Below are 14,792 nucleotides of genomic sequence, written 5' to 3'. Positions count from 1 at the left end.
AATATTGGTATGGAATTTACATAATAAAAGTAGAATACACTTTATGTATAATCCTAAACTCTGGAATGAATTGCCTGCCTTAATGTAGTTTGAATATTACTGTTTCAACACATCTAAATTGCATATTGATTTATTGGTATGTTTCCTTTTTCAAATGTTTTGGATGCATCAAACCCTCTCACACCAAGAAATAAATTATTTATACTTAAATGTATATGTGTATAAAATGAAAATTAAGACAAACTAAATAGAACTAAGGGAAAAGGAAGAATATAGATATAACCATTCTAGAAGTCAATACAATCACTGTGATTCTGCCCCAAAATTAGCATTAAGTTCTCTGTTAGGGAGGTTTAGAGGAGACGGCATGTTTGAAGCATATGAGTGCTTTCTTCTCCATCACTGCTACCTTCCTGGGAATTGTCTAGATACTTTCTCCCTGTAATACCTGGGCAGCCAGTGAGCTGGCAGACTGACCTGTGTGGGCTCCCTGCAAGATCAGTGGTGATCCGCGGATATCCTTATGTTCAAAGCACAGCTTCTACTCAGATTTGGTTCTCTTTTGATTAACTAGTCATGATAAATATACAGGGTTTTTTCTCTTCTGTCATAATTTGTCACAGGAGGAATAAGTCTTTGCTGGATTTTTGTTTCTCAGGCTTTATCCTTGGGTGAAATGGTTACAGTACCTGTCCTGACCCAAGCTCAAGGAATTTGTAGGATTTAGTGATAAACAAGAAGCAAGTACATGAAAGTTTGGTGATTTCTTTTTCATTTGAGAGTAAATCCGATTTATTTGAAGTAGAGAGCCAGACTTTACTACTAAGAGCTTTTAGGTACTAATTCACCTGGCGCGTACTCCAGCTCTAAGTGCTACTTTAGGCTTCCCTCCATGTTCCACTATTTCTGTGTGGGTGTAGTATTAGCTGCTGAGAACACAAGATGTTTTCATACATGGGCCCTAGCCTTGAAAGGAGGATATGAGTGTTTATTAATTCAAAAAGGTCTATTTCGCCAGTAGATTATATTGCTTTCAATGTAAAACTAGCAACAACCTCTGATTTTTTTTTTTTTTAAACAACTGCCAGTTGGCTTTAGGCTTTAAGAAATATTTTTTGTCCATACTTGTAGGAGAGGGAAAATTAGGAATTGCCTTTAAACTCTGTACTTTTACTCCTCATAATTTATACTGATAGAAGAGCTGATTGCTTACAAAAGATTCTCTTCAAAAGTTGTCTTTGCTTTGGAATGGGAGTGGTCAGTTTGTGAACACTTGACTCAGTTGACTTATATAAAGGAGTTGGACCAGAGGACTTCAGAAGTGAATCTCCAGCTCCAAAATGCTAAATATCAGCCTGAGTTTGATTTGTATATAAACATTATCCAGCTAATATGAAACTACAAAGTCATAATATAAATCTAGCTGGTTATGTGTGTGTCTTTTGCATGCGTGCATGTATTTATAGACCAAGATTTATGAAGACAAGAAAAATTATATGTTCATATTTTCCAGTTCCAGAATTTAGTGGTACCATCTTTAAATGCTGTTCAGCAATTTTTTAAAAAATAAGTAGTCCCTGAAGTGTTTGAAAGCATGACAATATCAAGACACCCTTGCACTCTTTCACTAACTCTTTCCCCAACTGAAATACTCCTAAGCCATCTTTGAACCATAGAATCACAGGATTGGAGGGGACCTCAAAATAAATTCTGTCCCTTCAGCTATCCAATGCATGTATCCCTTGTACAGCTTCCAAGTAAAGTAGCCACCCATGATGTGCTTGGGCCCACAGGGACAGAGAACCCATGGCTCTGTGGGGTTAAGACTGAGTGGCATGTTATCCAAAGAGCAACAAGAAGACATTAAGTATGGCTTGAGAAGGCAAGAAAGATAGGCCCTCAGGAGCTCATTTGAGCTAGGAACAGCCCTAGCAGAGAAGACCAGTAGGCCCTAAATCCAGCATCCCAGATCTCTCCTAACCTGGAGAGTGTGTCCCACTCCAGACTATTCTCATTAAAACATGTCTGCTCCAAACATGGGCAGTTGGGTGCTATGTGACCACATCACTCGGCAGGCCATATGAGCTGCCCATCTCCTGTGAAATCCTCTTTGAAAACAGAACGTTATTCTTCCAAACTTCAATGTTCTGCAGTGTTTCCACAAATCACTCTGGCCCTGGCCAGCCTTGCACAATGCTTGCCCTTTGCAGGTGTGGTGTAGGAGTTCCTTAGTGGGGATTATAGTCAGTTTAAGATCGTGCATTGTTGGGCGCCTGGGTGGCTCAGTGGGTTAAGCCGCTGCCTTCGGCTCAGGTCATGATCTCAGGGTCCTGGGATCGAGTCCCGCATCGGGCTCTCTGCTCGGCAGGGAGCCTGCTTCCTTCTCTCTCTCTCTCTGCCTGCCTCTCAGTGTACTTGTAATTTCTCTCTGTCAAATAAATAAATAAAATCTTTAAAAAAAAAAATAAAAAAAAAATAAAAAAAAAATTAAAAGAGCAAAAAAAAAAAAGATCGTGCATTGTTAAAGCACAATGAACTGCTATATGTTCAAAATACTGTATTTTCTGAAAAAAAATACTATTCCCTTTGAAATTATTTTATTCTTAGTAGTTAGTAATTCCACCTAGTTATTAATCCAAAGACATATTTTTTCTGGTCCCCTTTGTTTCAGTTTGGCATTTTAATGTACATAAATGAAAAATTTTAGCTGTTGTTTTAAAAAGATGCCTCTCCTTTGCTTGGAATATAATAAATGCCCAGCACCTGCATTTTGGACCACATCTTTATTGGCAAGGAAAAATGCTTTTGCCAAGGTGTATTTTCTCAAGACAGTAGGGCTGTCATTGTTAATTAAAATGGTCCTCTAATAATGTAACAGGATTCTTGTGTTTTCTTAATTGTGTTGAACATTTTCCAGGCTGAAACCTGATGAGCTTTTTTTTAGTAATTGCTAATTTATATGGGTGCTTGGAGTGGGTCTTTTGGTTTGGGGTTTTTTTTAATACATATATAATCACAAAGACACTTTTTGCCTTTATTGTGCTTAAACTTGAAAGCTACATGAAGTATGGTTGTTCCCAGTCGGGTTATAAAATGAATGTCTTCTAGGCCACACACTATGGGTGGAAAGTGGGAACATCTTGTCACTAGGAAAGATATGTGGAACTCATTTGCTCAAGATAATTAAATAGTGTTTCTAAGCCAGGAAATATGAGTTTTGAGTTATTGAGCATCCTGAAAGCATCATTTTTTAGAAGCTATCGAAACTGATAGTGCACAGAATCCAGAGGCCTACGTTTTAACATACCAGATGTCCTAAAACTACTACACTTCTATTATCCCTATTAACACTAGTGTTAAATATCAAAAAGTAGCCTTTGTTCTTGAATAATATTTGAGTTTGTTTAAATGACTGCTATATTCACATTCTTTCCAATTTAGCAAGTGATTATTCATCCATATGGCTAAGTAAAATATTTCCACACTGTTTATTTAAAAATTTTTGGATGCTAGCCGTGGATTTCAGACACTATGCAGAACATGAAATTAGGTTTACTCTCTCACCGATCATTAGCACCATGTTTCTAATTAGGTAATAAATTAAGAGGAAAATGATAGCCCTGCACTAAGGAAGGGTAGATGGGCCAGTCTAAAGTTGAGCAAACAGTAGGATGTTCTATAAAGAGCAGGAGCTTAGTGGACATGCATTCAGCCATTTGGACTGTTAAGTGCCATTACGGGATGAAATAATTTACTAAACATGTCCCCTTGGTCTAATTATTATGCCTTCAAAAAAGTCATTTCTTCTTTGGTCCAGAGAGGAGTTAGCCTATTTCTCTCTTGCTTTTCGTGGACCACTAGAGCCATCAGGTGTTAGTTACATGGGGAATTTCCAGAAATCTAGCTATACCTCTTCCCAATTCCCAGCCAACGTCAGTGGGATCCTTAACTACTTGCCCCACTTTATAAAACAGGAAAAACAGAATTCTGTGCTTTCTTATTTACTGAACATTTCAGACCATAAAAATTGGTAATAAGAAATAAAATGACAAAGAAGTTTAATTGGTAACAAGACAAAATGTTGTCTTATAAATGGGACAACTTCTAATGCAGAGTCACAAAACTTTGAACTGGAAAGGGTCTTTAAAAAATCTTCTATTCTTCCCCCCTATATTGCAGATGAGAAACTGGGGTCCAGAATGATTGAGTCATGGCTGGGTTCTTGACATGTAGGCCGGAGCACGTCCTTCCCTGCCTCTTCCTCTGCCTCCTCCCTGTCCCTTCCCTGGGCCACTGAAAAGTGCTGAGCAGGGGCAGAATCTGGGGGTGTGCCAGCCCATTTTCAAGTGTCATCTCCCTTAATTCTTTCAAATTACCACCAAAAAGGAAAGAAAAAACACCTTTTACTTTCTGAATTTCGCCCGAGAATGTAGAGAAATGTGTTTTAATTTGGCCACTAGCACGGTCACATCAAACCAGTAGGTATAATCAGAAAGTGTCAGGTTGCTTAGAAAACATGAAATGTGATTTAGTCTTGTGAGTATTTCAAGATTTATAGTATGACAGATTTAAGTATGAAATGATTCAACCTTGTAAGTAGAATATGACCTTCTATTTTATGTGTAGGCTTCTAAATGCCAAGGAAAATGAGGCAGTCAAGTGGAGGGTCTCGGGGTCCCTATAGACCCCAGGTGGGGGCGCCTGGGTGGCTCAGTGGGTTAAGCCGCTGACTTCGGCTCAGGTCATGATCTCAGGGTCCTGGGATCGAGTCCCGAATCGGGCTCTCTGCTCAGCAGGGAGCCTGCTTCCCTCTCTCTCTCTGCCTGCCTCTCTGTCTACTTGTCATCTCTCTCTGTCAAATAAATAAATAAAATCTTAAAAAAAAAAAAAATACTTACAGACCCCAGGTGGTCAGCTGTTGCTCAAAACAGAATTTCTAAGTACAAGAAAGGCCCCACAGTGACACACTCCCTCGGGAGATCAGACCGTCAGTATATCTGAGAAGGATGAAGGCATATGACAAAAATCTAAAAAGAAGACACCCAAGAGACGCCAGCCCAGGTCTCTCTAGTACTTCACAGTTTCTGAGTCTGTAGAACTTCTCATGGCTTAGTACTGGAGGTACATTTGCCTCTAGGCTTCTGCTGGCACCAGACAGCTAGGTCAGCGATTCCTTGCCCACGAAGAAGCACATTCCTGGAACCCTTCAAAGTTAGCTATGGAACACGTAACTTCAGTGACCTCTTCTCAGGCACATCTCTAGGACAGTAAATGACCTAATTCTGTGCCAGAGGCTGAAGTAACCTGAAGAACAATCAGGGTGGCCAGGTCGCTGCCCTCCCTGCCACCTTGGCATCACTGTGATTCTCTTGGGAGTATTTGCCCGTGTGTGACCCCATTAGCTTTTACAAACTCCCCTGAATGAAAGAGCCATCTTGTACATCCCTTACGGGCATTTACATCCCTTACAGTCAGCAGTTCTGAATTGCTGATTTATTTTCAGCAGAAATGCCTTTCTAGGGTCTGGAGGACTCCATACTTAGATTATGTAGTTAATCCTCTCAACCCACCCATGAAGTTGCAAAATAACCTGAAATAAAAGAAGAGTATGTTAAAATGTAAATGTGAGTCTATAAACGGATCTCTAGAAATTGACAGATCTTTTAAAAGATGCTGTGATACACCTTTGTACCTGAAAAATCACAGAAACGCAGTCTAACCCTTCTGTTCTTTAAAGATTCTAAAGATCTATCACTCGTGCCCTTCAGCAGGGGAAAACTTAAAACAGCAGGAGCAATCTCCTTCAAATTAAATATGTAGGCTAGAGCCCCACTGTGTGCAGCCTCTGCAGCTAGCCCAGGCCATGGCTCCCCACTGCCCCCTCCAGGGAAGACTCCTAAGCGCCTTCTCACTCCTGCTGCTGAGACCAGATGTGGTGACCACTATGCTCATAGCTGGGCCCAAGGGAACTTGTCCGTGCCTTACAGGGAGTATGCCATAGCTGTGTGCGGGGAACCGCAGGGAACACGCAGGCAACCAAGGCCAGGCCTCTCTGTGGGACCCAGCCCTCGTGGCAGTTGTGCCAGCCTTCAGGGAGGACAGCAAGCAGGCTAGCCTGGCAGCAGGGCAGGAAGAAGGAAGCCATGAGAATCCATGACGGCATGTTCCACCAGGAGTCACTGCACACACTTCAACCAACCTCTGCTGAGATGGGAGCATCGGGGGAAGCCTGGGAGTGATTAGACACCACCAGGAGTGTTGTGTCCTCAGCATTTGGCCAGAGAAAGAAAGACTTTTCTATGATTAAAGACAGTACTTCTGTTCACTCTCATAATAATTGCTTTCCCATTATTTCAGTTCCATTTGTTTCATAATTTGTTCACAGCATTCCAGTCCTGGTGGAAAGCTTGAGTGATTTGCCTGAAGCCACAAATGGTAGGCGTTTTTCACTGTAGTGATCTCTTCCTGCTACCCCTCGATTTCCTCCTTCCTGTTACAGTTCCAGATCCTCACACAGATGCCAAGCTGGGGCTCAGCTTGCAGGCTACCCTCACCTTGCATCAGGCTCCACACTGTCAGCACAAGCATTCACCCTTCCTCTTTGCCTTCCCTTCTCATCCTCATCACATTCCCCCTAAAATCCTTCCTGGAACATAGGCTCTCCCCCTCCTGGTCCATGAGCACCCCCATCACCCCTGGGATCAAACCTGTCCCTCCCTTCTACACCTCTCCACTTTGCTGTTCATGTCTGCAGCCCCTGTCCTTCCCTTCTAGGCCAGCCCAAGCCTCACAGCTCCCCAACTCCTGCCCCTCCCCCAAGGCTGCAGCCCACCTGGAAGGGTTTCCCCCAACCCCAGTGCTTCTCCCTGGCCTTGGCCCTTCACACTGCAGCTCAGGTGTGGTGGTGCCCACTCCTACCAGACAGGTTCCTACATTCAGAAGAACATCCAGGGAGATGCAGCATGCTTGGAGTGACTGAGTTTTGGGATGAGATTGACTTGTTTCCTCCCAGCTCTGGGACCCCAGGCAAATCACCCCTGCCAGTACCAGCTCTCCCAGTGATAAGCCCAGTATCTGTTGCTTGGCATGACGATGGGTGTGGAGTGCCTAGCACAGATGACATGCGAGCTGTGCTTGTTGCTCCTCCGGCTCTTGCATGCTTTGTGATGGCTACTCTGGGTTGTAACTGCTTGTGGCAAGGCCTCTGAGAGCAGGGGGCTCACCTACAGGTCTCCCTTAGATGTTGGCATGAAGTGAACAAGTATCTCTCCCAGCACTTCCCAATAGACGTATAATGTAGGGCACATGTAATTCTTTTTTTTTTTTTAATATAATTTTTTATTTTTTATAAACATATATTTTTATCCCCAGGGGTACAGGTCTGTGAATCACCAGGTTTACACACTTCACAGCACTCACCAAAACACATACCCTCCCCAATGTCCATAATACCACCCCCTTCTCCCAAACCCCCTCCCCCCAGCAACCCTCAGTTTGTTTTGTGAGATTAAGAGTCACTTATGGTTTGTCTCCCTCCCAATCCCATCTTCTTTCATTTATTCTTCTCGTACCCACTTAAGCTCCCATGTTGCATCACCACTTCCTCATATCAGGGAGATCATATGATAGTTGTCTTTCTCCGCTTGACTTATTTCGCTAAGCATGATACGCTCTAGTTCCATCCATGTTGTCGCAAATGGCAAGATTTCATTTCTTTTGATGGCTGCATAGTATTCCATTGTGTATATATACCACATCTTCTTGATCCATTCATCTGTTGATGGACATCTAGGTTCTTTCCATAGTTTGGCTATTGTGGACATTGCTGCTATAAACATTCGAGTACACGTGCCCCTTTGGATCACTACGTTTGTATCTTTAGGGTAAATACCCAGTAGTGCAATTGCTGGGTCAGAAGGGCACATGTAATTCTGAACTTCCTAGTAGCCACATGAAAAAGGAAGAGGAACAGGTATTATTTACTTTAAAAATGTAGTTTATTTGACCCAATTCTTCTAAAATAATTTATAAGTCATAAAATTATTAATATGAGGTTTTACATGCATCTCTTTCATACGAAGTCTTCATGCTCCACTATGTAGATGTTTCTAGCCTGTCTCAATTTGGACTAGCCACATCTGGCCCATAGTTCCTCCGTATGGCGGCACAGATCTATACCATGCTTGGGTATTAGTAACATGCATGTGAAAGGCCTGAGCCGCACAGCCTTCATGGGCAGGGATATAAGAGGCCATACTGGGACCAGATGTAGTAGCCATAGAATCTTGACATTACTGTCTTCCCAACAGAAAGCCTCAGAGGTTGATTTAAAACAACAACAACAACAAAACAAAACCGTAAGGGGTTAGGAGAGAGCTTCAGGAGCAGCTTCAGTGAGCAGAAATGGGGGAGCTGTATTTGCTAGATCATGAGTGTTTCAGCAAAAGATTGTCTAGGGGCATAATAACGGAAGCACATGCTCAGAACAGGCAGCGGCCCTAGCTTCAGAAGCCCACATTCCTGCCTTGTTATCCACAGACTGAGTTTGCAAGATGCACACACACTTGGACCTTCATATGCAATCTGAAGCCTTGAGGTTTTATATTTTCACTGTTAGTCTAATATTTGTATCCCGACTTAACCAAGAGTATTTGCAGGGTGGGTATCCCAACACCATTGTGTTCCAAGGCTCACACAGAGATGGCGGGGCGGGGATTGGGGGGGCGGTGGCAGGAGCTGAGCGCGTATATCAGAGCTGAAGCAGAGACATGAGAGTGACCTGTCATGATGCTCACTCTGTCAGAATAGTGGGACCGCATCCTCTGTTCTCTGATCTAATACTCTCCTCCCCACTAAGGCTTGGGTAGTTCTCTTTACCTCATGGACATCTTGTGAAAGAGCAGGACTGACAGAATAAGGCTTACTCATGGAAGAAAATGCAGGAACATGTCCGGAAGTACACTAGTTCTTTTGGCCCTTTTTCTTTTCTTTTTTTCTTTTTTCTTTTTTTTTTTCTTTTTTTTTGGGGGGGGGGAAGCTTTTTATAATTAGGAAACTGGACACGAATTGAATGTTATGTAAAAATTCATGCTTTTAGATTTCTTTCATAACAGAAAGCAATTGTATAAGCTGTTACATATTTCTGCTACCAGAGAAATAATATTTTCCAAATATTGTTCGGTTGGTTTTTAATGTCCATTAAGAAACACATTTTTCAAATAGGGCTATTACTTTAATTAATCAGTAAGATCAGTTTCTAATTTGACTATAAAATTATCAATTAGTTGTTAGAATAGCTATAAAGCTATTTTTAAATACAAGCTCTTTCAAAATTCTGCAGTGTAGGATTTATGTGAAGTAGTATTTTAACTACTTTATTCATTCTTTGTGGAGGAAATGAACTTTCATCTTTCATGGGAGTGTTTCATTGCAATTATTGGTTACTCATAATTGCATGTACTTTTTCCTGCGGTGGAGAAGAAACAGCTTTTTCTAGAATAATATGCATGAAATGCTCTAATATTTTCTGATTTAGTTTATATGTGTATATTTTTAGTCCTCACAACAAATAGCTAATTGCCTTAAATTAAATAAAAACCTCAAGCTTCCTAAACCAAATCATAGATTATTTGTAACTTTCTCTTTAGAAACCGGAGGATAATGGAGTATGCTGCAAAATATTTTTGAAGCAAACTTTGCATAAGGATGTAGCCGCTGGAGGTTTATCATGTTACTAAGGACACTAATCCTATGGCTCTCTGTTTTCTCAACAGTCTCGCCACATCTGGGAGTTGGTGCATTTACAGTTCATTACTTACTGCTCTAGCAACATTCTTCCTGACCCATTAAATGAAGGCCTAGACAGACTAAGTGGGGAGAACATTGTTTTATTACTACTGTAGTGAGGTAGAGTATACACAGGTATTATTAGCTGGTCATAAGAATGGTGCTTTTTACTTCGAATAGATCAGCCAAATTAATCATTCCATAGCTAAAGCTTTTAAGTTTAATTGAACCTTCTTCATCTAATATTGGTTGATCAGAACTGGTTATTTAGGCTTTCCATAATCTTGTTTTTGAAATAGAAGGTGGGGAAGAGAAAAATCAATGTCTCTGATATTTGAAGTGGCTGGTTTAAATCCACACCCAGTGCTGTAGCTCTTTGTGTTACATGGTGAAGTGCAGGATTAGAGGGATAATGTAACTCAGTGCAAATCATCACGCTGCCTTGGTATGGGTCCTCTGAATGCTGCGGACTTAGCAAAAATAGAATCATTCCCTTTTTTGTGGTCAAGAATAATTTTGAACATTTTTTGAGGTTACAGAAAGCCTGTAGTAGACTTTTATATAGTAAACTGGCTTTACAATCAGTAAGTCATCTCACCTGACCAAAGATAACACAGTTAACCTTGTGTACCGAAGGGTTACATATTTTCAGACAATTTAACATTTTATAATTGGGCAACACCAATCTTTTTACTTTATTGCACTTTTGAGGGGTTAGGATTCTGGCCTGCTACTGTGTAACTCTTAACTTCTGGAGATGTTCTAGAGATGTAACAGAAACGGAATTCTTCTATCCTCAGTGCTAAGATGGTGATTTCAATGACCATCTCTTTTAGTCTTCATATGAAAGGCAAGCAAAACTATGCTGGCAAATTCCTTTAAAGATCTAGGATTTTGTTCTGACTTCTCCCTTTAGTTATAAACTTAAGACACTGCTGAATACTCAGCTTAAGGAAGTCAGGTAATAATTATGAGCTAAGTCTGACAGAAAGGAAATAAAAGGGAAATCAAAAATAAATACATGCTATTAAGTTGGACCCACCAACAAATATTTGTGAGCACCTATTGTGTGCTGCATATGTGTAACAACACATGTAAAGGAATGGATCATGGTAAAATTGTTCCTCACTATACTTGCCTAATGTAATTAAAATTAAATTTAGAAAAACAAATAACCATTCTTTAAAACGTCAACATGCAGAATATTTCAATCCCACAAAATAATTAAATGGCAAGTTAATTCATTTTGTGCAGCTTGATTCTATATGTAAAGCACACAATGCCTGGCACAGAGTAAAATCAGTCAATGATCATGTTACTGGAGTTTATATTGATTTATGAGCATTTATCCTGTTCAATCCCATGTAGATAAAGGCTAATAGCAAACCATAGAATGACATAATTCCACTGGTCGTTCTAAATACGTGATAAAAGAAAGAGGAGGACAAAATTCTGGTACCTGCACAGAAAGGCAGGGAAATCCACAAATCTGGGAAATAGCCTTTTCCCAAAAGTAGGTGTTAGCAGGAGTCAGGAGGGGAGGCAGGAACCATGAAAAACAAGACTTTCTATCAATGATCAGAAAACTTCTAGGCATCAACTCCTAGACCCATCGTGCTAAAGTACCACCCCTTTTCTTAGTCCTGTTTTCACCTGAAGTCTGTGACTCACCCTGTTTCATTTTCTGTAGCCGTATATCTAATTTTATACTTATAGCCTATAATGTAATAGGCTTTCCTTTCCATAGGCCTTGCCTTAACGGTTAAGTTTTATACATTTTTTCTGTGAAGTACAACGTAGCCTATTAGAAAATGGTGCCCTCCCCCATGTGTTGAATTCTGTGAAGTGAGGAATCTGAAAATATGTTATGAAATTGTCAGAGGAGTTTAGGAGATGACCTCCTCACCAACAGTGTCTGGGCTACGTACTGCCTGTGGCTGGCTCAGCCCCAGCAGGCCCCGGCAGTTCCCTAGGTTGACTATAGCTGTCCTCTTAGCAAGAAGTGCTAAAGCCCCATTCATGGCAGCCTTTATCACCCCCCTTCTGTGTCTCAACCCACTCTTTCTTCCAACTTCTCTCCATTCCCCTGTCTTTGCATCAAAATTAAACCTCCAGGGACTTGTTTTTCATCCTTAGCAACCAGGTCTCTCCCTTGGTCATCAGTCCTCTGATACCTTTCCCATGAAACAATGCTTTTCAAGTGTCTTTTACACATGAAACTCAGTTTCCAACAGAAACACACAGTGTGGCCCAGTCCTGAGAACAGATGAGTATGGAGCCACTCTGGGTGAGTTGGGGTGGGGACCTGGCAGCCTGCTGCCAATCCTCCTCTCCCCACACCTCACACGGCTGCCCCTGAGAGAGTCCAGCGAAACCTCCAGAAAATAGGTAACACAACCTCCCTAGATTAAAACCATTTTATATAGAAACTTCTGGCCAATTCTGTCAGAACGCAGGGAGAAATAGCCCTACCTGAGGAACTGAAGTTCATCTCAGAAGCACCCCCAGTGTATGCTGCACTCCTGACTAGAACCCATTTCTTGTTTGCCACGTGATAATTATATAAACAAAGGTCTATAATGGTCAACAGAACAAGCTTTCAGAGACAAATCAAGGTCTGTACTTTTACTGATCACAAATTGTCTACCTCCCTCCCGTTTGGAGCCTAGCTAGATGAACCACTGCCGAGGCTAAGGTCCTTTGGTGATGGTGAGCTAACCCACCCCAAAGGGTAGGAGCAAGAAAAGGGCGAAAGACCTTGAGAAACAAGGGTAAGACCATATAGCCAGGTCCAGAAGTCAAAGCCAAGGGTAAGAGGAGAGCAACCAGGCATAGCGCGGAGCAGAACCCCTTCGCAGACCAGAGCCCAAGTATCAGCCTCCATCAGCGACCTCTCCCTCTGCAGCATGGATAGGGCAGGGTGATGTGCACAGAAGGGGCAGTCCTCTCTCCACTCAGAGTATCAGTTTACTATCTGCAGTTCCGGCTCTATGCTTGTACTTCTTCCTCCAAAGGAAGAGCTTCTGTCAGCTCTCACACCTCCCTCCTTTGTAGAGGGCCCTGCAGTTTCTCCCGGCCTCAGAAAAGCTGAGCAGACAGTCTGCTGTTACCGGGCAGGCACTGGAGCAGCAGTTCTCCCCACACTCTTGATCGGTCATGTTCACAAGCCTCACACGCTTTCACGGAAATGAGCAGATTTGCCGGCTCCTTCCCCTCCACAGGGCCTCAAGCGTTTCTGTGTATTGATAATTCTAAAAGCACTGTGTGGGCTTTTAAGTGTCTTGTCAGGGATCCACCAGGAATGCGGGGCTCAGAAGGAACCTCAGCACCAAATGCACCACCTCTCCTCGCCCCTCCTTTTCCTTGGGGAAATGCAGTAATGTGAAAATGACGTAGAGTAGGTCTACTCTTGAGTTAGCTCTAATTTCTAAAAGGATCATTCCTAGAAAATATGTGTGCTGTAACAATAATTTAATCCACCTCATCTTTGACACAGAAATGAAGATGCTCTAATATGCATACAATTTAAATACCCCTCTAATAAGCTACGTTTAAGGTCTGTTGGGCAATCCTGATAGGAATTACAATATGAGGGATTTAATGTTTTGTTAGTCTCACCTGTATCCAAAAGAGAATAGCAGTAACTTGCACATGGTAATAAAACTCTTAATGTGGAAATAAAAGTGTTTAAACCTTATCCTAATGAGGGAGACGAAGCAAATGGAACTGCAGTGTATGTTACATATGTTACTGCAAGCATACTTAAGTTTGAGCTTCCCAGGAGCAAAAGTAGAAAAAGGAAGCATGATACAGAGAAATGTGTCAGCCTTTTGAGAAAGAGAAATTGTTTCCAAGTACAAAATTCTAAAAATGGTTTGTCACACAGAACATTGAATGTAAGGGATGATGCACGACAGCTTTACAACAATCACAGGTTTATTAAATTCATGACCCTTGATTGGATTGTGCCCCTCCCCCTCCAAGAGGGGCTCTAATTTGCTTTGCAGAAGCTACAGTCATCTTGTCTGGTAGACACATAGGCTCTAAAACTTAAGAGAAGGACTCTTAGCGCTTTGTAATACGCTGCCAGAAGCTCACATATGTTCACTCAACATTTATTAGAGGTCCGTCCCCTGCCTGGTTGCAAATTCAGGCCATAGATTAGATATGGAACAGACTGAGTTCACATCACTTAGGGCTAATGTTTGTTTTATTCCTGAACCTACAGGATCTCTAACTGATGGTTTGATTTTTTTTTTTTAATCTCATTTTTTAGGAGTTCTTTGGAATTTATCTTCATGTGATGCTGTAAAGATGACAATCATTCGAGATGCACTCTCAACCTTAACAAACACTGTGATCGTTCCACATTCTGGATGGAATAACTCTTCTTTTGATGATGATCATAAAATTAAATTTCAGACGTCACTCGTTCTACGTAATACTACAGGTTGCCTGAGGTAAGTTCTTTATTTCTTCTTTCCAATGAATTCTTTGATTAAATAACATGTGTCATGAGTGAGTTGATTTTAGAAGGATTTATTTCATCTTATAAACACTTACCTACCTTTCTAAGTTTGCTTCAAAATTTAGGCCACTGGACTCTTACCCTGTGAGGAAAACACCATGAGCACAGACTAGTGGCCTGAAAGACATTATCTGATAAATGACTCTTCTGTGGATTAGTAAAAAGGGCCCTTTCAGGCTGAAATTACTGCCAAAACTCCAGTGTTTCCTACTTAACAGCATTTTCCTGGTTATCACATCCTGACTACTAATGTGTTTGCAGCCTGGTTTTTGTTTAAATTCAAAATGTGATGGTTAAGACTTCCCTGCTTTTTAAAAGCTGCAAAAAAAGGTGTGTGGTTTAAACAGTTACTGGGTTTGAATTTATAAATAACTGAAAATGAGCCCAAATACTATTTTAAGTCATTATCTTCAGCACGTGAAACTCATAAGGGCTCCTTTAAGTGTGGACAGGCGTGCTTATTGTTTACCGTTAATAC

At 41.3% G+C, this 14,792-nt stretch overlaps 1 protein-coding gene across 9 annotated transcripts in view; it reads left to right on the top strand.

Moving 5' to 3' along the window:
• PKP4 (plakophilin 4) overlaps positions 1–14,792 on the top strand; it is a 247,763-nt gene that overhangs the window by 208,626 nt on the left and 24,345 nt on the right. For all 9 annotated transcript variants that reach the window (XM_059167273.1, XM_059167272.1, XM_059167275.1 and 6 more), the window contains exon 12: positions 14,063–14,246. In XM_059167273.1, coding sequence (XP_059023256.1) covers positions 14,063–14,246 — 184 coding nt within the window. The remainder of the gene's footprint in view (positions 1–14,062; positions 14,247–14,792) is intronic.

The sequence above is a fragment of the Mustela lutreola genome, chromosome 3, assembly GCF_030435805.1.
Source record: "Mustela lutreola isolate mMusLut2 chromosome 3, mMusLut2.pri, whole genome shotgun sequence".
Taxonomy (NCBI): Eukaryota; Metazoa; Chordata; class Mammalia; order Carnivora; family Mustelidae; genus Mustela; species Mustela lutreola.
Note: the sequence above shows the minus strand (reverse complement) of the source record. Positions and strands in the feature narration are given on the sequence as shown.